The 18912-nt window shown below is 37.5% G+C and overlaps 1 protein-coding gene across 2 annotated transcripts; it reads right to left on the minus strand.

The window, feature by feature from the left end:
• Window positions 1–2839: 2839 nt before the first annotated feature.
• Window positions 2840–18906, minus strand: LOC112137320. 2 transcript variants are annotated; one of them, XM_024259572.2, is made up of 11 exons: window positions 18712–18906; window positions 17201–17274; window positions 14805–14914; window positions 11484–11606; window positions 10262–10404; window positions 8880–8964; window positions 8140–8311; window positions 6039–6229; window positions 4408–4549; window positions 4121–4248; window positions 2840–3405 (listed from the first exon to the last, which is right to left on the minus strand). In XM_024259572.2, the coding sequence occupies exons 2-8, from the start codon at window positions 17265–17267 to the stop codon at window positions 6105–6107; spliced, it is 825 nt and encodes a 274-aa protein (XP_024115340.1). In that variant the 5' UTR covers window positions 17268–17274; window positions 18712–18906; the 3' UTR covers window positions 2840–3405; window positions 4121–4248; window positions 4408–4549; window positions 6039–6104. The 2 variants fall into 2 exon arrangements, with proteins under 2 accessions (XP_024115340.1, XP_036066367.1); XM_036210474.1 differs by lacking the exons at window positions 2840–3405; window positions 4121–4248; window positions 4408–4549 and adding an exon at window positions 7925–8054 and having other exon boundaries at window positions 6096–6229.
• Between the last annotated feature and the right edge of the window lie 6 nt (window positions 18907–18912).

The raw sequence follows: 18912 nt of genomic DNA on the forward strand, positions 1-18912 counted from the left end.
TTAAAAAAGTTTCATCTACCTTAATTGAATTTTTGGGGGATTAAAAAAACAACACATCAGCCCACATTGGGATTTGAACCAACGACCTCTTGGTTGTTAGACCAAAGCACAGTCGCAGCAGCGCAGAGCTGCGTCCGATCAAGGAGCTGGATTTGGGAGCTGCTTGTGGGCGGAGTCTGCTTCAAAGCACAGAAGTGCCAAACGTGATCACGAAGGAGAAATGAATCATTACCGTTTGTGTCCGGTCAGGTTAATATGACACCAAGATGAGATGAGCGCTAATGAACAGTAGAAGAAGAATAGAAGAAGAATCTCCTCCCGCCACTGCGTGCGTGACCGCGCTGCTCCGGTGTGGATATCACCTGCTGAGCGCTGCCGATGTGCAGGTCTCACACACCGGCCGCGTGCGGTGCGTGGCGGGGAGGAGATTCTCCTTCCATTGTATTTTTACTGTTCATTAGCGCTCATCTGCATCTACAACAGGGAGAACCGAAAGTAAAAGTGTTGAAAATCCCCCAAATCTTTCTGAAGACTTTTGTTTTCACAACTCTGTCCTTTTAAATGTCTGACTAAAAGACTCATGCGCGCTCCAGACTTGGAGGCAAGGAATTTAGGTGTGCACGCGTTTATAGTGACTCTTCATTGAAAGTGTACACTTGATTGACGCGGCCAGTGTGGAAGCACCTTAAAGGTGCACGTTACATTTTTGTGGTTTTTTTTCAAATCCTCATAATAAAAATAACATCAAAAATCGTATTTCTTTATTGCATTTCTTTAATTTCATCGAAGCAATGAAACAAACTGTAATTCATTCATATTGTAGTGATGGTCTCAGACACGCTGGGCTTGCTGTCGGTCTGGCAGCGCAAGGAATTGTGGGTTACCCATTCTTTTGCCTGTCTGACTGGAATTGGATTTAAGTTTGGGTTTTCGTCAACGTGTTTTGTTGTCTGACTGTTGAACATTTGTTGAACATTTATGATTTTGTCCTGTTATATTTGAATTCTTCCTGCACCTTGAGTGAGAATGAGGGAGAGACTGATCAGGACCCCCTCTCATTGTGTCATTGAGAAATGTCAAAATAAAAGCTCATATGTCCATTATGAGGCTATTCATCTTTTGACAGATAGTTTGACACTGCAATGTCCCACCAACTTATCATGAGTCCAAAAATGAAGCTTACATGACACGAGGACACGCAGCAGGAGAAATAATCGTGTATTCGACATATTTTCCATGTGTTACTTACAATGTAAGACTTTTGTAAGCCGTTTCAATTTATGCGACTCCAGACACATTTGTTTTTTATTGTATTGGTCCAAAGTGGCTCTTTCAACACTTTGGGTTGCCGACCCCTGCACTAGGCCAATGGGGTGGAAAGTAGGGATGTCCTGATCAGGTTTTTTTGGGCCTGATCCGATTCCGAGTCATTTTATTTTGTGTATATGCTGATACCGAGTCCCGATCCGATACTTTAAGACATTTAAAACATGAATAAATTAAACAGATTAGTGTTGTCCCTTATTTATATTTCAATAACCTTCTTTTATCACTAAAAACTTAAATATAACACTTCTGTGAAGTAGCTTTAATAAACAAGTAAAAATACAGCAAATATAAACTAGGGGAAAAAAATACAATTTTCTTGTTATATAAGTGATAATTAGTCATGTGAGAAAGTTTAGTGACTTTAGCTTTAACATCTTTAGAGCTATTGAACATTTTTGACCAAATGTGATTCCTGTCCTCATTTACAATTATTAAAAATAAATTATGATTTTCTTTTAGAATAAAATTTGATGAGTGTTCATGAATAGCTGATATCATTATTAGTCTTAATTTATTAGTTGTATTTATTTAGTTATTTTTAAGGTTATGTGCTTATTTTTTTAAGTTCTTGAGACATCAAATTTTCGGTTTTATTACCACAGTAGTTATTTTTTTTTAACTGTTATTTCTCTCTGAGATAAATAAAACAGGCATGTCAAAGGACAGCTCGGGTCCTAAAGGGGTAAATCACGGCGCTAGCATGTAGCAGTTAGCAGCTGCTGTGTAGCCATATGTTTGCAGCATGAAGAGCTTCACATTAAAAAGAAACAAGTACTGTCTTTTTCTGTTGGAATACCTTTATAGGTTGTTGGTTGAGTTATGACAAACCAATAGAGACACTTGCTGTCAGTTTAAAGCTTTTTTAAAAGAGTTATTGATATCGGAAGTTAGCTTTCTAGCTAGCTTTGTTTACAAGTTAGCCTTCTGCTTGAGCTGCTGCCGTTTTCTGCTGCGTTTTCTGGTAATGACATTTTGTGATCTTTTCATGACATGCAGACTTCTAGTGGAGTATTTATCCGAAATGATAAGATTAAATATAAAGCTCTGATCATAATGAGAATAAATTAAATATCCGATCCTGATCGGACAAACACACTAAAAACTCAGTGGTTAAAAATAACCCAATTTGGGTTATTTTTAACCCAACTCCAGGGGTTGAAAAGGGACTAACTTTTTGTTGGGTTAGTTTAACTCAGAAATTTGGGTCGCTTCTATCAACCCAAATCTTGGGTTAAATTAACTACCCAATTAAAAGGTCTAATCAACCCAACTTTTAAGTTTTTTTGACTCATAATAATGGGTTACTTTTACAAACCCAAGTTATGAGTTAAATGAACCAAACTCCTGAGTTTTTTTGACTCAAAATCTTGGGTTAAATCTAAAAATCTACTTTTTCTCCTATGACCTACTTTGTGTTCAATAAAACCTAAAGTTCAACATTCAATAAAAAAAAAATATTCAAAAATCACAAATTACAAAATGTGTTTAACGCCAAGAAAGAAACCAAGGATTTCATGACAAAGATTTATTTAGAATAACATCCCACAAAGAAGTACCAATTTCACATTCTTTAAGGCAGCCTTGAAAAGGCAAATAATTTGTAACAAATCAACGTTTTTGCATCAGAAACTATTATGAACTCTGATTTTTTTAAGAACAGTTTCACATTCTTTAATGCAGCCTTGAAAGGGAAAAATAATCATTAACAAGTGTTTTTGTATAAAAAACTATTATGAACTCTAAACTTTTTTTTTCATCTTTTTTTTACATTTTCACGTTCCTCACAGCAGTCTTTAGAAACCTAACCTCATTAGATTCCGGTCCCTCCATTTCATAGATCACTTTCTGGAGGAACTCCCATGAAGAGGCACACTGCATGGGGTAGTTGATATCAAGCACATAAAATGTCTTGAAGCAGACGTCAACTGCACCAAGAAGTGTGTCTTCAGGGTATGCCTGACCAGCCATCACAACAAAAGCTTGTGAACACTTTTGTGTCACTTGTCCAAGGGCCAGAACAGACAGATAGGGCCTGGACTCCACCTCCTGGAGGTATTCCACGATGTTTGTTCCAACCTATGATGGACACAAAGAATGCTATTCATTTTTTTTTTAAGATTCAAAACATATATGTGCACACACACCACATCACATCAAAACAACTGGTCATTGAAACCTACTTATAAAAATAAAACATCAATGAAAATCAGTAGTGAACTCGAGATATTCCTAATTATAAAAAATACTTATAAACAAAGTACATTATAGTTCCTCCAGGAATTTGCAATGTTGCGATCGCAACTATTAACACAAATTCAAGAAAACTTTGCGATTTCTTGTACACCCACAATTTTACAGCAACTTTACTGCAATATTGGCCAATCTCCTACGACAGTCATTGTTGACAACGTAGTTTTGCAACCGGTTTTCACATTACTTTTTTCTGTGAGCTAGTGCTGGGCGATATGGAAAAAAAATTATATCACAATATAAAATATTTCATACCACGATACGATTTATATCACGATATACCACAATAAAGTATATTTACAGCTATTCTCTGAAAAAATGTCTGATGTTGAGGCAGCTTTTGTGAAAAGCTGCGACAAAAGTTGCGATGTTTTTAATACATAATTGTTTTGAAGAGCGCCAAGAAAATGTTAATTATGAAATAAACTTCACATTCTCATATTCCAACTGTTGTTATTGTGACAGGAAAATAGTTAGGAAAATAGGAAAATACTTCATCATCATATACAATGTTGCTGTGCTGAAATCCTGAAAAACTTACAGGCTTGAGGTCAATAAAGGAAGACCGTGCCTCTTCAGCTGTGTGCCGGATGGTCTTTTTGTTGACCTTGTAGACTTTTTGTGGCATGATTGCTGGTATGAGTCTTAGAGCCAGCTCTCCTCTGGCATCTATGTGGGGAAGAATGTGGGTCAGGATGGTTTGAAATATATAGGATTTTTTTAATCATTACAAATGATACAAAACTACTGTTTTCAAAACCAATACACTGAAATGATCACTTTACAAAGAACAAAGGGATCATAAAAAATATTTGGACAACAACTTACCTAGTGGCATGTCATCTATGGGAAATGGGATTTTGTCATCTTGTTTTGCCAGATGGAGGACTCTCTCTGCATACTCAGTCACCCATGTTTCAAATAACTTTGATGCAGCCTCAGTATAGAGCACCGAGAAGTCCTGCGATATCTAAAAACCAATAAAAAATGTAAATCAATGTGATAGCAGAATTCATTCATTCATTCATCTTCTTGGTCGCTTTGACCCTTTTGTGGTCACGGGGATGCCAGAGCCTAACCCAGCTACTGATGGGCGAAGGCAGGGTATACCCTGGACAGCTCGCCAGTCTGTCGCAGGGCCTCAATCCCACTAACATTCACATCTAGGGAAAAGAAGAGTGTCACCAATGCAGGGCTCTAGACTAACTTTTTGTACTGGTTGCACCAGTGCACCTACGTTTTTTTTTTCTTAGGTGCACTAGCACAAACGTTTGTGTCAATATCTGCCTTTATAATTGAAAATGATTAATTTACAAACTGGTAAACATACAGCCCTATATTTATAACATAGTTCTACAATAATGACAAACTACTAAATTTATTTAGTATATAAAAATGAATAAAAATGCATTTTTAAAAAGTGGACCCTAAATCTCTCTGCCCTGCTCCATTCTGATACATCTACTAGTAGACAAATAGATTCACTAACATCTTTGTCTTCCTCTTCTGAGCTGGAATCTGGATCTAACGTCTGGATAAAAAATTAGGGATGTCCCGATCAGGTTTTTTTGGGCCCAATCCGATTCCAAGTCATTTGATTTTGTGTCTGCCGATACCGAGTCCCGATCCGATACTTTTACAAAACATTTAAAACATAAATAAACTGAATAAACAAATTTGTGTTGTCCTTTATTTATATTTCATTAACCTTCTTTTATCATTAAAAACTTAAATAGAAAACACTCCTGCAAAGTAGCTTTAGTAAAAATACAGCAAATATAAACTAGACAAAAAAAAAAAAATTTCTTGTTATATAAGTGATAATTAATCATGTGAGAAAGTTTAGTGACTTTAGCTTTAACATCTTTAGAGCTATTGAACATTTTTGACCAAATGTGATTCCTGTCCTCATTTAAAATTCTTAAAAATAAATTGTGACTTTGTTTTAGCATAAAATTTGATGAGTGTTCATGAATAGATGATATCATTATTAGTTTTAATTTATTAGTTTTATCTATTTATTTATTTTTAAGATTATGTGCTTCTTTTTTAAGTTCTTAAGACATCACATTTTCGGTTTTATTATCACAGTAGTTAATTTTCTTAACTGTTATTTCTCTGTCAGATAAATAAAACAAGCATATCAAAGGACCGCTCGGGTCCTTGGGAGTTAAATCACGGCGCTAGCATGTAGCAGTTAGCAGCTGCTGTTTAGTCGTCTGTACCACATTACTGCTGTGAAGTCATCAATGTGCTACTTTGTAGTCCTCAACCCTAACAGAACTAACAAAAAATAAAGCCTTGGCATCATAGTTATTTAATTAATGTCATAATTATTTAATATATTACACAAAAAAATAATTGTATGACAGAACTACAAAAAATAACATTCGCTATAAATTATTAGCAGATGTAGAAGGATCTGTCATCTGAATGCAATATGTTAAGCAGTGACATACCATGCCTGAACTGGTGAGGCGAGGGTACTCAGCCAGAATCTCAAAAATGCCTCTGGAGGGATTTGCTCAAATCCAATTCGCTCTGTAGAGAGCTGTTTCCTCCATGTACTCCTGTACTTGGGTTAGGAGGTAGCAGTTGTGTTTCAGCCACTCCTTTTGTTGTTGTGACCGCTCTTCCGGCACCATCGATTCTTTAGAAGATATAAAAGGGATTATGAAAATGTATGAACATAATGGGTTTTCTTCTTCCTGGATGCCAGTTTCTTTAGGTGAGCCACTAAAGTGTACACATTTTAAGAAGAGCAACATTTTCTGAATCTATAACGCCAAGAGCAGCAATGTTAATTAAAATACTTTACCACAATCTTAACTAGGGGCGTACCAATTTAACAATTTCCTTTTTGACATAGAACTAGCAGCTTACCATATTAGTTGCTAAAAATTTAAATTTAACACAATACCAGCATAACTATTACAGTCACTATCCTCTAAAAAAGAAACAATGTTGCATAAACTGAAAGATAGTATCATTCAAATTAATTTTGATAATTAGTTCAAGGTTCATTCCAGATTCTGCATCTAGATAAGGGGTATAAAACTCTAGGCTTCAAGGGCCGGTGTAGAACATGTTTTCAATCAATCAATCAATCAACTTTATTTCTATAGCACTTTTCATATATGGAATAACACAAAGTGCTTTACACATAAATAAAGCATCTTAAAGCAAACGCAATGATAAAAACAAATGCAAAATACAATAAAGACACATAATTCCCCCCTCACCCAGATCCACAAGTATACCCCCAATCCCCTCACCCCCCTAATTCCCCCTACACACACACACCCCCAATGATAAAAAATAAACTGAGTACAAGCTGAGCACAGAAGTTAGATGTCTGAGACGCTAATATAGTTGGAACCTCTTCCTCTGGAGACAACTGCATAGCCAGCCTGGTGCAGCATCACAGGCGGGGACCCAGCTTCACCACAGCTAGGTAGCGATGCAGGTCCCCATCTAGAGCTGCAGCAGCTGGACAGCAGCGACCAGAGGGAGAGGAACCAGCTGAGGAGGCACTGGAAATTAAGAAGAAAATGGTAAAATAATAAAATTAAGTATATTCGTAAAATCAGCAAACAATAAAACAATAAAACATGACCATAAAGATTATTTAAATAAGTTATTAAAAGATCTATAAAATCATAAAACATGATCAAATAGATACATGAATAAAAACAAAGTAAATAAAAACAATAAAATTAGCTAAAAGCATGGTTAAAAAGATGTGTTTTAAGACCTTTCTTAAAAGCAGCTATGTTCTCTGCAGCCCTCAGGTTCTCTGGCAGACTGTTCCACAAACGAGGGCCATAATGCTGAAAAGATGCCTCTCCGTGCGTTTTGGTTTTCACAGGTGGAATGATTAGTAGACCAGTGCCAGATGATCTCAGGGTCCGCGAGGGTTCATATTTAACTAAAAGATCTGACAAATAAGAAGGCCCAAGACCGTTAAGACATTTAAAAACCATTAAGAGTATCTTAAAATCAATCCTGAAGCTTATGGGGAGCCAATGCAGGGATTTTAAAATCGGAGTGATGTGGGCCCGTTGTCTGGTTTTTGTAAGAACTCTTGCAGCAGAATTCTGTAAAAGCTGAAGGTTCTTGATGCTTCTTTTTGGAAGACCAGTTAGAAGGGCGTTGCAGTAATCAAGTCTACTGATAATAAAAGCATGCATCAGCGTCTCCATGTTTGCAGGAGAGAGAATTGGGCGGACTCTAGCCAAATTTCTAAGATGATAAAAACCAGTTTTGATCACCTGCTTAATATGTGGAATAAAAGTTAGCTTAGAGTCAAAGGTATGTTAGGTAGCAGGTAGGTTTTCCAACCAACCTGCTGTTGAAGCTCCCTATTGGCTAAACATACTTGATCCAGGCATTCTACAGCACATAAGGAAGAATTTCTGAAAAACCAGCAGGAGGCTGGATGTCTCCCTGGATGTCTTGAGTTTCACACCCCTGATCTAAATGTACAAGACCTTTGATATGGTTTCAGTATCTCAACATAGGAGCAGAGAGACAAATATCCCACCAGCCAAATTACACTACCTGGTATTTGAACCCTCTGTGGTTCATTGACTTCATGTGATTGCTGATTAAATCCATGACTCCTTATCTTCTTTCGCACATTACGAAGCCTCTCTTCAATGAATCCTGTAGCAGGATAGTAGTAGATTTTTCCGTTTTTAACAGCTTTCCGACTTTTGGACAGCCATATTTCCTGGAACAAAAATAACCCATAATAGAACTCAATCACACAACATAGTTTCAATCTTCCCAGACACGACATATCCCGTGGATTGCTCTACTTAGCCCAGGGTTCATACACTTTTTTTAGCAATGGTTTCCCCAAATTTTTGCTCAAATTTGTGGGCTACACGTAATGGGTGCAGCCAAGAGGCACATTGCTGTTCAGGAAAGTAGCACATAGCTACTTTTGGAGCTAGCCTATGAGGCTGAATGCTGTTGTCCTTTTTGTTTTTTAAGAAAGTGAAAGTGGGTTTGTTCATAATTTTCAAATAAGTGCCGCCAGTATTGAGCTTCTTTCTTGGTCACTTGGACCGGAGAAAGTCCAGCTAGAAAATGCAGCAGGGCTTCCGTGTCCGGGCAAGGGTCAATCCAGTACTATATGTCATTGATCAAAACCCATTAGAAACCCTGGGTAAGGGTATTGCTTTATAAACTTAGGACATTATTTGCATTTACAACAGAATTTTCTATACCAAAATTGTGTTTGCACATCTGACATGTTTATCTCTTAATCAATAGGCAGGTGGATGAAAACTCACATGTCCAGATGCTGAACCGTCATGCAATGATGGGAAAGTCTGCACCAAGGACAGTGCGAGGGCCTCTTTAGTGGCTGTGGTTGGCCTGTAAACAAAGATCCAGTATTGCACCATTATCAATATAGTTTTGGGCACAGGAAAAACATTATATAGGCTAGGGGTGTAACGGATCACGGATAATCCGTGGTCCGTACGGCTCAGAGGCCACGGTTCGGCACATACGTGTATCACACCAAGCCCCACCCCCTGTGCACGCACACACCTGGGGCTAGCAGAATTGAAATTTATTGTTTAACATTGAATGAAATGCGTGTCAAATTCATGCAAATCCTCTTTGTTTTGACGAGCACTAAAGTATCTGCTTCACGGTTATCTTAAAGTCTGTTCACCTCAAGCTCCCACTGTGTGCGGGAGGACCTTCAATCAAAAACTTTTCTCAGCTTCATAATGAAGGATGCGGATCGATAGATATCAGGTGTTTTATTTTAAGAGCTGACTAAAAGCATCGGTACACGTTTACATTTCTGGATTCAGAGAATTTCCCAGTTATAAGCAGCAACTGTCCCGCACTGGAGAAAGCCGCTCAGTAACGGACTTGCTGATGCCATCAGGGGACGAATGTATGGCAAGCAAAAGAGGTCAAATGAGAACATTTGTATTTTAAGGGGTACTCCAGATAGATTTGGTATTTTCAACTCTGTTTAAAAGCATTCTTTTCTCAGTTTTTGTAGATTTGGTCTGAAGACATGTAAATGTAATGAGAAACTACATGTTTTAGGATTTTTTTTTTGTTCAAAGTTAAAAGATGTTTTGTTTTAATAAATGGGCCTCAATGAGCAAAAGTTTTGATGTTGCATATATAAATATTGTGTGCGAGTACTTTTTATGCTTATTGGATATATGATTCAAAGCATTTCCATAAATTAATGTAGCTTTTATCTTGGTTTTTTTTTTTTTTTTACTTTTTACTGATTTGAAAAATGATTCGAACTGTGAAACTAAAACCGTGACACGATCCGAACCGTGAGCTTTGTGATCCGTTACACTCCTAATATAGGCCCTCTTAATAGATATCCGAAAAAAATATTTATGTTTTCCCTTGCCTCATGCTCACATTTAAAATCTTGTAATATTTTATAGGGTCAAATTTGGATCAGCTTCAAATTAATAATCTGTTTTTTTTTCACACTCTTTAAACTGATCCAAATTTGACAGCATTATTTTTGCAGTTAAAACCATATTTCCGAAATAACTTTTTATATATCGCATCATGTCAATTATGATTCTTAACCATCCTCCCTCTTTCTCATACACATTTCATTCTTCCATTCCACAAAAAAGTGTTTACATCTACCTCAAGCGTAACTGTAGGGCTGACATACCTCTCTCCAAACTTGTCTATGAGGAACGATACCAATATTTGAACAAGGACAATCCTCTGTCTTCTGGATATGGCACCAACATCATCCAGGCTTCTCAAAATGTCTTTACCACTAAGAGTGTCATTTAGGACTTGTCGGATATCCTGACGAAACAGTTGTCAAAGTTGAGTTTAAAAAAGGTGTATAGGTTTTTATGGACCAAGAGTCTGAAAATAACATCCACCCGTCTGTCTGTCCATCCATCCATCCATCCATCCATCCATCCATCCATCCAAAATGTGTACTTTTTGCAAGCCTACAATCCATTTGTCCATCTCCTTCAAATTAATTTTATTCCGAATACAATGGATCAACATCTGTGCAAAATCTGAGATTTATGTCCCTCACAAATCCAGTTACACTGTACATGCTGTGGGGACTTACCCCATTGATATTACATTAGGGCTGCCACAAACAATTATTTCAATAGTCGACTAATCTCTGATTATTTTTTTCGATTAGTAAACTAATCGGTTCGTGCGGCGACTGGATGTAAAACACTCATCTTAACCATAATTGGCTTTAAACTTGAAGTATTTAAGCTATATGCTAAGTAAAATTAAAGACAATAGTTTATTAAGCCTTTAATGAATCATGCAGGTTCTCTCCTTAATTTGATTCTGGCATTAAAACGAGACTTAAATCAAATGAGGTAATCTGAATCAACAACAGAAAACTTAATAAAAGCTTGCAAGTATTTTTTAAAGCTTTAATACGTATATTAAATAAAACATGCGTAAAGTATTTCAAAAGCTATTAGCAGATATAAACACACTCAAAATATTTAACTCAAAATATTTAACTATTTTATTAAATATTTAATATTTAACTAACCGGCTTAGCACCACGGCGCATTTGTGAAGAGAACGGCAGACCCGGCATTAGAAAGCGCACACCGTAGTTTTGAGATCAAAACAAGGAAAAAACAAACAAAAAACGACGCTTCGACTACCAAAATAGTAGTCGACTATTTTAATAGTTGACGTAGTCGAGACTAATCGAATAATCGTGGCAGCCCTATATTACATACACAAAAAGAATTGTATGGTACCACTCGATCTTTATGGTTAATATAAATCTGTATTTACAATGTTATCAAGTGCCTAAGTGAAACAAGAGAAGTTGGATTCAGAGTGGGACTTACATCTCCAAACAGAGCTTTAGTTTAAATAGAACTACTTACAAAGACAGAGCTTGGTGATAGAAGCAGAACTTCAGATGCTTCTTCTGATTCTTCTGCAGGCAATATTGTGGCGACATTGTGGCTTGTTGATGGTGTAATAGGTCTTTCGGCATTCAAACTCATCTGCAGCAAAATGAAATAAAGCTTTTATTGAGCACAGAGTCATTTTTGGTTAACACATTTTCGTTACTACACAGTATGAAAGAATTGGGGATTATGTGAAGGGTTTTTGGCCACACATGGACAAAAAACATTGAAACAAATCACTCTGAAGCCAAATTCGTACATTCACTTCTTTCAGCCAACAAACATGCATTTAAATAAGGTAATAGAGAAAAGAGGATGAGTGGGGTTAAGAGTTTACAGTTAGAATTTTGCAGTTCAAGCAAGACATGGACAAATTACATCAGGTGAATGGTATGCACTAGAGGAGTTTAATGGGTTAGTGTTTAATTTTAGGTAGAAATTAAATAAATCTGTTACTTACAACACAAATACTTTTATTTCAGTCCAAGTTGATTCCTCATCTCAGTAGTCCAAAGCATTTCCATTTTAAAAGGGAGTTCTATTTTATGTACAAGTCGGAGTGGCAGTTCAAAAACAACTAATGCTTGGCAACCAAGTGTTTTGTTGAAAACATTTTCCTGACAATAGATTATCCTAAAAAACGAATGTGTGATTTTCCAGTTATTTAATAAAAAAAACAAATCTGCACTTCTTAAATAATAAATTAATACCTTGTTGAGTCACTGTTAAATTCGTTGTGACAACAATTTCAAGCTAAATTGCAAAGCCGAACTGTTGTCTAAAAAAGTCTATAGCGGAGAGAAATGTACATTGTATCATCACCAACTCTGTATGACTGGACTGCGTGTAGTGGGTGGTGATCAAGCAGCTCTTTGACTTCAATAGCCAGCAAATCTTTGGTTTGAATCACATTGTAAGCAAAGAAATGCTTCACAAATCCTATCGTTTCCCACCTCTGAACAACAAGTTTTATAGTTTGCTGGTGAACTAAAATGACTTTTATGAGGCCAAACTCAGGCTCTCCATCTTGATCATTGGACATAAACACTGTCATGCCTGGCCTGTATGTAGTTCCCCTTACCGTGACCCTTGCTGGTACATACAGTTCAGTGAAAAGGGGAATTTCAGGCAGAACACATCTCTCTCTAAAGAGTTCAATATCGGGTGCTGTACCCAGGACCAATTTCAGTGTTGTGGTTTAAGACAGAACCAGATAGGAAACTATAGCATTGTGTTATCTGATGTCTATAGGCCATAGTTTTGCAAATATTCCGAAAGTTGCAAGTGATATGACTGACTCGTTTAAAGAAGCCATGCTTTGCCTCAAATCGCATAACCCACAAACAACTCAATGGCCCAAGCTTTCGAATGGCTCTGGGATAATGGACCATGAAGTGGTGTTTGGGACGTAACGCATAGGGAGATAGCTCCATGAACAGAGAATGATGCTCCTCTATGATTTTATTTAGGTACACTGTTGCTGCAGGAGTGACAGATGGAGAGAAAATGATCTCCATACACATCAGTAAGAGCAGGATAAGTTGCCATTACTTGCTTTCAGAAGGGATAAGGTCACCAATCATTACTGGAAGTAACCTCAGTAGACACCACATTTGTGCTGCAGACTGGTGCAAGGTGGTTTCAAGGTTCCTCAGATCACTCTTGCGGATAACTGATGGCTTGTTTCCCTTATCTGAAAATCCATAGTCAAAGCTTGTGATGCGATAGTTTAGCTTTTCTAATGTGATATGCTTTTGCTCAATGAGAATAGTCATCACAAGCTTAAATTCATAAGGCCCTACTCCTTCCAGGACATCATGCATTATATCTAATGCCGTATTGTCTGTCACATGATAAAAAGACAGGCTGTTGAGGAGACTGTCTCTTTTAAGGCCTGTCTGAGAGGAGTTGTCCATCTGCAAATCTGCCTTGTGAGTATTGATGTTACGAATCAGTGTTGGATCTTCCTGTGTTTGAACTTTCAAAACTTCTCGGTGCACTCTACACACGCGACAGACGTGGTTTCCTGAAAAGCTCTCAATGTAGCCAAGAATAGCATTTAAGGCCAAACTGTCACCCACTATCTGCACAACTGAGAACTTCACTACACCTTGAAACATAGGTGTGTTAACAGCGAGCCCATCACTCTCTAGAGACTTAAGTTCTTCAACAATGGGCCGCAACACTGCATCAATGCCATACGTCTTTGCATCATCAGATTTATAAACTGCTAGCAAGAAGTGTGACTGCAGATTTGACAGGATTTCTTGAGGCAAACTCTTCAAGATCATGTATATGAAACCTAACTTGTGAACCCCTGTCTTTGACCCAAGGGGGTTAACAATTTCACAGTCATCGTTGTACAATAATAATGGGATAGAGAAAAAAGTGGATGATTTTTACAAAAATCTCCATCAAATATATCCTCAAGAGTCTCACTTTGTCTCTGTTGCCATTCCATCATGGCTTGTAACATACCAGGAAGTTCCAGGATTTTGACCAGAAGAGGCTTCAGTGGAATACGCTGAAAGGTATCGGTCACAAGAACTTGCCTCACGTTGCCTGTGTCAGAATCTGTACGTTGTACAAAAGTTTGGCTATTTGGAAAAGGCTCCTCAACTGGTTGGATAAAGTTCCCAGTTTTAATGAAATACTTCATTTGTTTATAGTCAGTCTCAAGACCCTTAAAGGGTTGTGCTGCATCTAAAAAATCCTGTCTGAGATCCTCCACATGTGGGTTTTGATCATGGCCAAACTGACTAAACAATGACATGGTTTTGTCTTGTAGTCTGCCCACCAAATCTCCTATCAAACAGGATGTTTGCTGAATCACATAGTTTATACTTGAAAATGTCTGGGTTGATTTAGATCGAAGATTAGCTATGAAACAAGCTACTCTGTCTATGAGTCCCTCCTGTGACAGTCCATCCCATTCATCCTCCTGATCATCATTTGCCACTTCATCATCATGTTCCACTTGCTGAGCTAGCTCTTGAGCATCATAAATGTTATCTGCCTGATGAGGTACATTAGGTGGCAAGGGTAAGGCCTGGTTCTGTTCATGTTCATTTCTGATGTGCCTTCTTTAAGAACGAATAAACGAAAATGTTCTGTTGCAACCACTTTCACAGCACTGGAAATAGGTGGATGAATGATTTATATTGTGTGCTATTCGTAAATGTGAAAAGAGACACTTGACATCACCAAGAATAAGTCTTTTGCATTTAAAGCACATATATGCCATTTTCACTGAGAATGTTCAATCCTTAATAATTCTACTTATGAACTACTCACAAGTTCTTTATGAAGTTTTGAGAACTTGAGCCTGGGTCCAACTTTGGGGATCAGGTTTCTGATTGTTTCTGCGTCTAATAATTTAAAGGCCTCCTCATCTATTTCTTGATCTGGAAGATAAAAACAGAATACAAGTTGGTTGTTAAAAAATATATAGAATCTTTTTACATCACAATAAAAATGTAGTGTTTCAGAGTAAACTATATCCATATATATGATCATATATTACCTTTGGAATACTAACAAAACAAATTATTTATAACAATGTTATTTATTTTTGTGGACTCTTCATAACCAGTAGTAAAACGACTCAATTTCTGAGGCACCGTCCATTTCATGACAACAACCTGGGGGGCGGAGCAGACTCTTCATGAAGGGGGTGGTTCTCAACCTATGATATAAGCTGGTGAGCATCTGCTCATTTTCATGGGTATGGTAGGGGCTGCTGTTCAGGGCACAATTTTGTAAAGAATTACTGAGAAATGCATGAATGGATCAAAACACTAATTCAATTAAAAGCTCAAAAAGTTTGTTTTTTTTAATGGTATGGCCCCTTTAAATGTAAATTCAATCTAAAAAATTCTTAAAACTTTAAAAATGTTACTTTTAACATTACTATTAAGGCTGCCACGATTATTCGACTAATCGACGACTATTCGACTATTAAAATAGTCGACGAATAATTTGATCGTCGAAGCGTCGTTTTTTGTTTGTTTTTTTTTCCTTGTTTTGATCTTAAAACTACGGTTCGCGCTTTCTAATGCCGGGTTTGCCTTTGTCTTTGTCACACATACGCAGTGGTGCTAATCCGGTCAGCACAGTGACGTAACAGGAAGTTCTCGGTAGTCTCATAACAACACGCAAGCTCGAAAATGTGGGAAACATAAGGAAAATAAAAGAGGAAAAAGTGTCAAATGTAATTTCTCCAAGAAAGAACTTGTGTTCCATGAGAGCACTGTGGCGATAAATGATCACCTGAAGATGAAGCATGTTGTGACGGAGTTTGATCACGTTGAATAGAGAGCTTCGTCTAGCTAAGCCAGGGGTCTCAAACTCAATTCAGCCGGGGGCCACTAGAGGCGGAGTCTGGTTGAGGCCGGGCCGCATCAGGATTTTCACAAGAAAAAATTGCTGATAAAACATTCCAATGTTCTCAAATATCTTTGTTTTTTACACAAAATAATAAATAAAATAAAGAAATATATTAAATAATGAATTAAAAAGAAGGCAAATCAGTATGGAAGTTTTTTAGTTCCATCAGAATTTTTTTTATGTTAAATTTCTGACCCATCGAAATTTTAAGTCTCGAAATTAAAAACACAGATTTTTTTAAGATAGAAAATATTTTTGGGACCATAAAATTTTGCTGTTTAAAAGCAAGGGTTGAAAAAAAAATCACAATAAAAGTTCAGAGGTTAAAAAATTCTGAAAAAAATTCTGAGGTTAAGAAAATTCAGAATAAAAATTCAGAATAAAAATTTAGAAGAAAAATCCAGAGGTTAAGAAAATTCAGAACAAAAAATCACAATAAAGATTCAGAATAAAAATTCAGAGGTTAAAAAAATTCAGAGCACGCAGGTGCGAGCCAAGCTCAGGATCACATGTTTGACAAGGGAGCAGTGGATCCCCGCGCGGGGCGGGCTACAGGTTTGAGGCTCGGAGCTTGGGGAGCTCTGATTCAATAGGAACAGTCAGCACGTAAAAAACGTATTCCTCAACATCATATATTTATTCAATCTGAGAGAGACATCCACCGATGGAGCTGGTAGCTCAGAAACACCTTTTTTTTTGACAAGCTGCGAGCAGCAAATTAACTGCGCGGGGCACGAGGATTTATCACGCGAATCGCGTTTGGTGCTTCATGGCTCCTCCTCCGCCTCGCTGATTGGAGGAAGGAATGAATGAGTAAGCGAGGCACTGGGCAGCCCGCCAATGTCCCGCCTCCAGAGCCAAAACCGTGTTTGGCGCATATTATACACAGTATTTCAGAGTGCAAAGTCGTGGAATGTGTTTGCATTTTACAGAGAGTGTGTTGGTTTCGCACATTCTCGAGCTAGCGTGTTGTTATGAGCCTACTGAGAACTTTCTGTGACATCACTGTAGACCGGATTAGGACCACTACGCTAACCACTACACTTGTGTGACAAAGAGAATGGCAGACCCGGCATTAGAAAGTGCGAACCGTGGTTTTAAGATCAAAACAAGGAAAAAAACTAACAAAAAAACAACGCTTCAACAACCAAATTGTTTGTCTACTATATTAATAGTCAATTAATCGTCGATTAGTCGAATAATCGTGGCAGCCCTACTTGACTTTGACACGTGACTTAAGTTCATATCAGACTTCCTCAATAAAAACACTTCAGCAGCATAGTCAAGATGATATAAATACTCACCTTTAAAAATATCTGTTAGCTCTGGTAGCTGCCACTCAATCAGTTTGTTAGCCACAAAGCTATCCATGAAAGACCTGGAATAAAACAGAGGGCGGTGTATATTAAATCGAAGTTCACAATGGCATAGATTGTTAAATTGACAATATAGCCAGGTCACTTTATATTAATTGACAGTCTATGAGAATTGGACACAGTTTCTCCTCCCCCATGCATTCTAAATAGAAATTACCCACAGGTCAAAATGACTTCTAACAGCTCTTACTTAATTTTTCTATTTGTCAGAATAGACATTCTTGCTCTGATAGCACTTTTTGACATGTTCTTGATTATACATTTTTTTCCAAGATATTTTTCTTTACTGCAAGTAACTCAAGTTAGTGGTCAATCAGGTGCATGTGGTGCACACTGGCCCACCCCAAAAGTTTGACAGATTCTCAGCCACTTTCAGAGGAAGGGGTGTGGCCTTCCAAAAACGCACTCCTGATTAGCAAGAGTGGATGCCATAGAAAAGTTGAATCAAGTGCAAATAGTCTGACTGCAAAGAATAGGTGTAAAATGGCAAATAATATTAGGTGACTAATTAATACCAATTTTTTTATTGATATATTTGATCTCCCATTAAAAAAAAAAAAAAACATCCAAATCTTGCACAAGATCTTAAAGACTAAACCTTTTCATTATTATGTTAATGGTTGCGGTGCTGGAGGTGGGGTCTGACACAATTTAAATAACTTTTGACCTGAAAAAACTGAATATCTGGCAACATTGACAAGCTGTGGTCCAAAATCAACAGAGGAAAAGCAGGCTGACTGATCATTGAATGTACTGGCTAACAAACTGATATTCTTTTTTTTATCAGGACCAAAAAAAAAAAAACTTGCTTAATTTTATTGTTTCAATCCTCGGAAATGTAGTTTTCAAAAAGGATCAATGAGATACGGACATAGGTAAAAATGCACATTATTCCGCCACAGTTCGTGCAGTACTGGGAGTTTGGCTGAATCCGACAGGCTTCCCTCCCCCTCCCCACGAATGTCATCTCCGTTAGCACTGCTCCCAGCGCCCGGGAAATACATAACAACGTCGGTTTTATAACTTTATAAAATCACGAAAACACAAGAACTCATTATTTACTGTGTTATAGAGCACAGCCACACAAAAAGCCGTCTATCATCCGCGCCACAAGCGCAGGGCGGGTTACTCTAATAACGGCGGAAGAGTACGTCATACAAAGCCATAAGTAGCTATAGAAAAACATTGAACTATAAATTTAACGTGATATAAAACTGGAGGGTTGGATGCAAGATGCCTTTGGCGTGAATGCAGCGTAAGATAAGTTTCAACTTTGGCATCTCGGCAAGCTAGCTAAATTTTCCCAACAGAGTTACGTTAGTGACGAAAATGGCGGAATATGCTCAGCTATTTCAAGTTTCATTTGCTCCCCTCTGATAACTGGGTCGTGTAAAACGAATTAAATTACTTCGAATACAAAACAAATATATTCCTCTTACCTTTTATTAAAAGCAGGGATAAGTTTCTCTGTCTCTCCCTTTTTTCTTTTTTCCTTGGTCGGACGGGTCGGACCTTGTAGATGACGGTTAATCTGCTTGCCAACAGCTCGTTGGATCACGTGACTCCTCCCAGCCAATAACCTGGGGTATAGCTCATTCCGGTTCGCGCTTATGTGCAGTTAACCAATCAATTTTGTTTCC

The sequence above is a fragment of the Oryzias melastigma genome, linkage group LG24 (genome assembly GCF_002922805.2).
Source record: "Oryzias melastigma strain HK-1 linkage group LG24, ASM292280v2, whole genome shotgun sequence".
Classification (NCBI taxonomy): domain Eukaryota; kingdom Metazoa; phylum Chordata; class Actinopteri; order Beloniformes; family Adrianichthyidae; genus Oryzias; species Oryzias melastigma.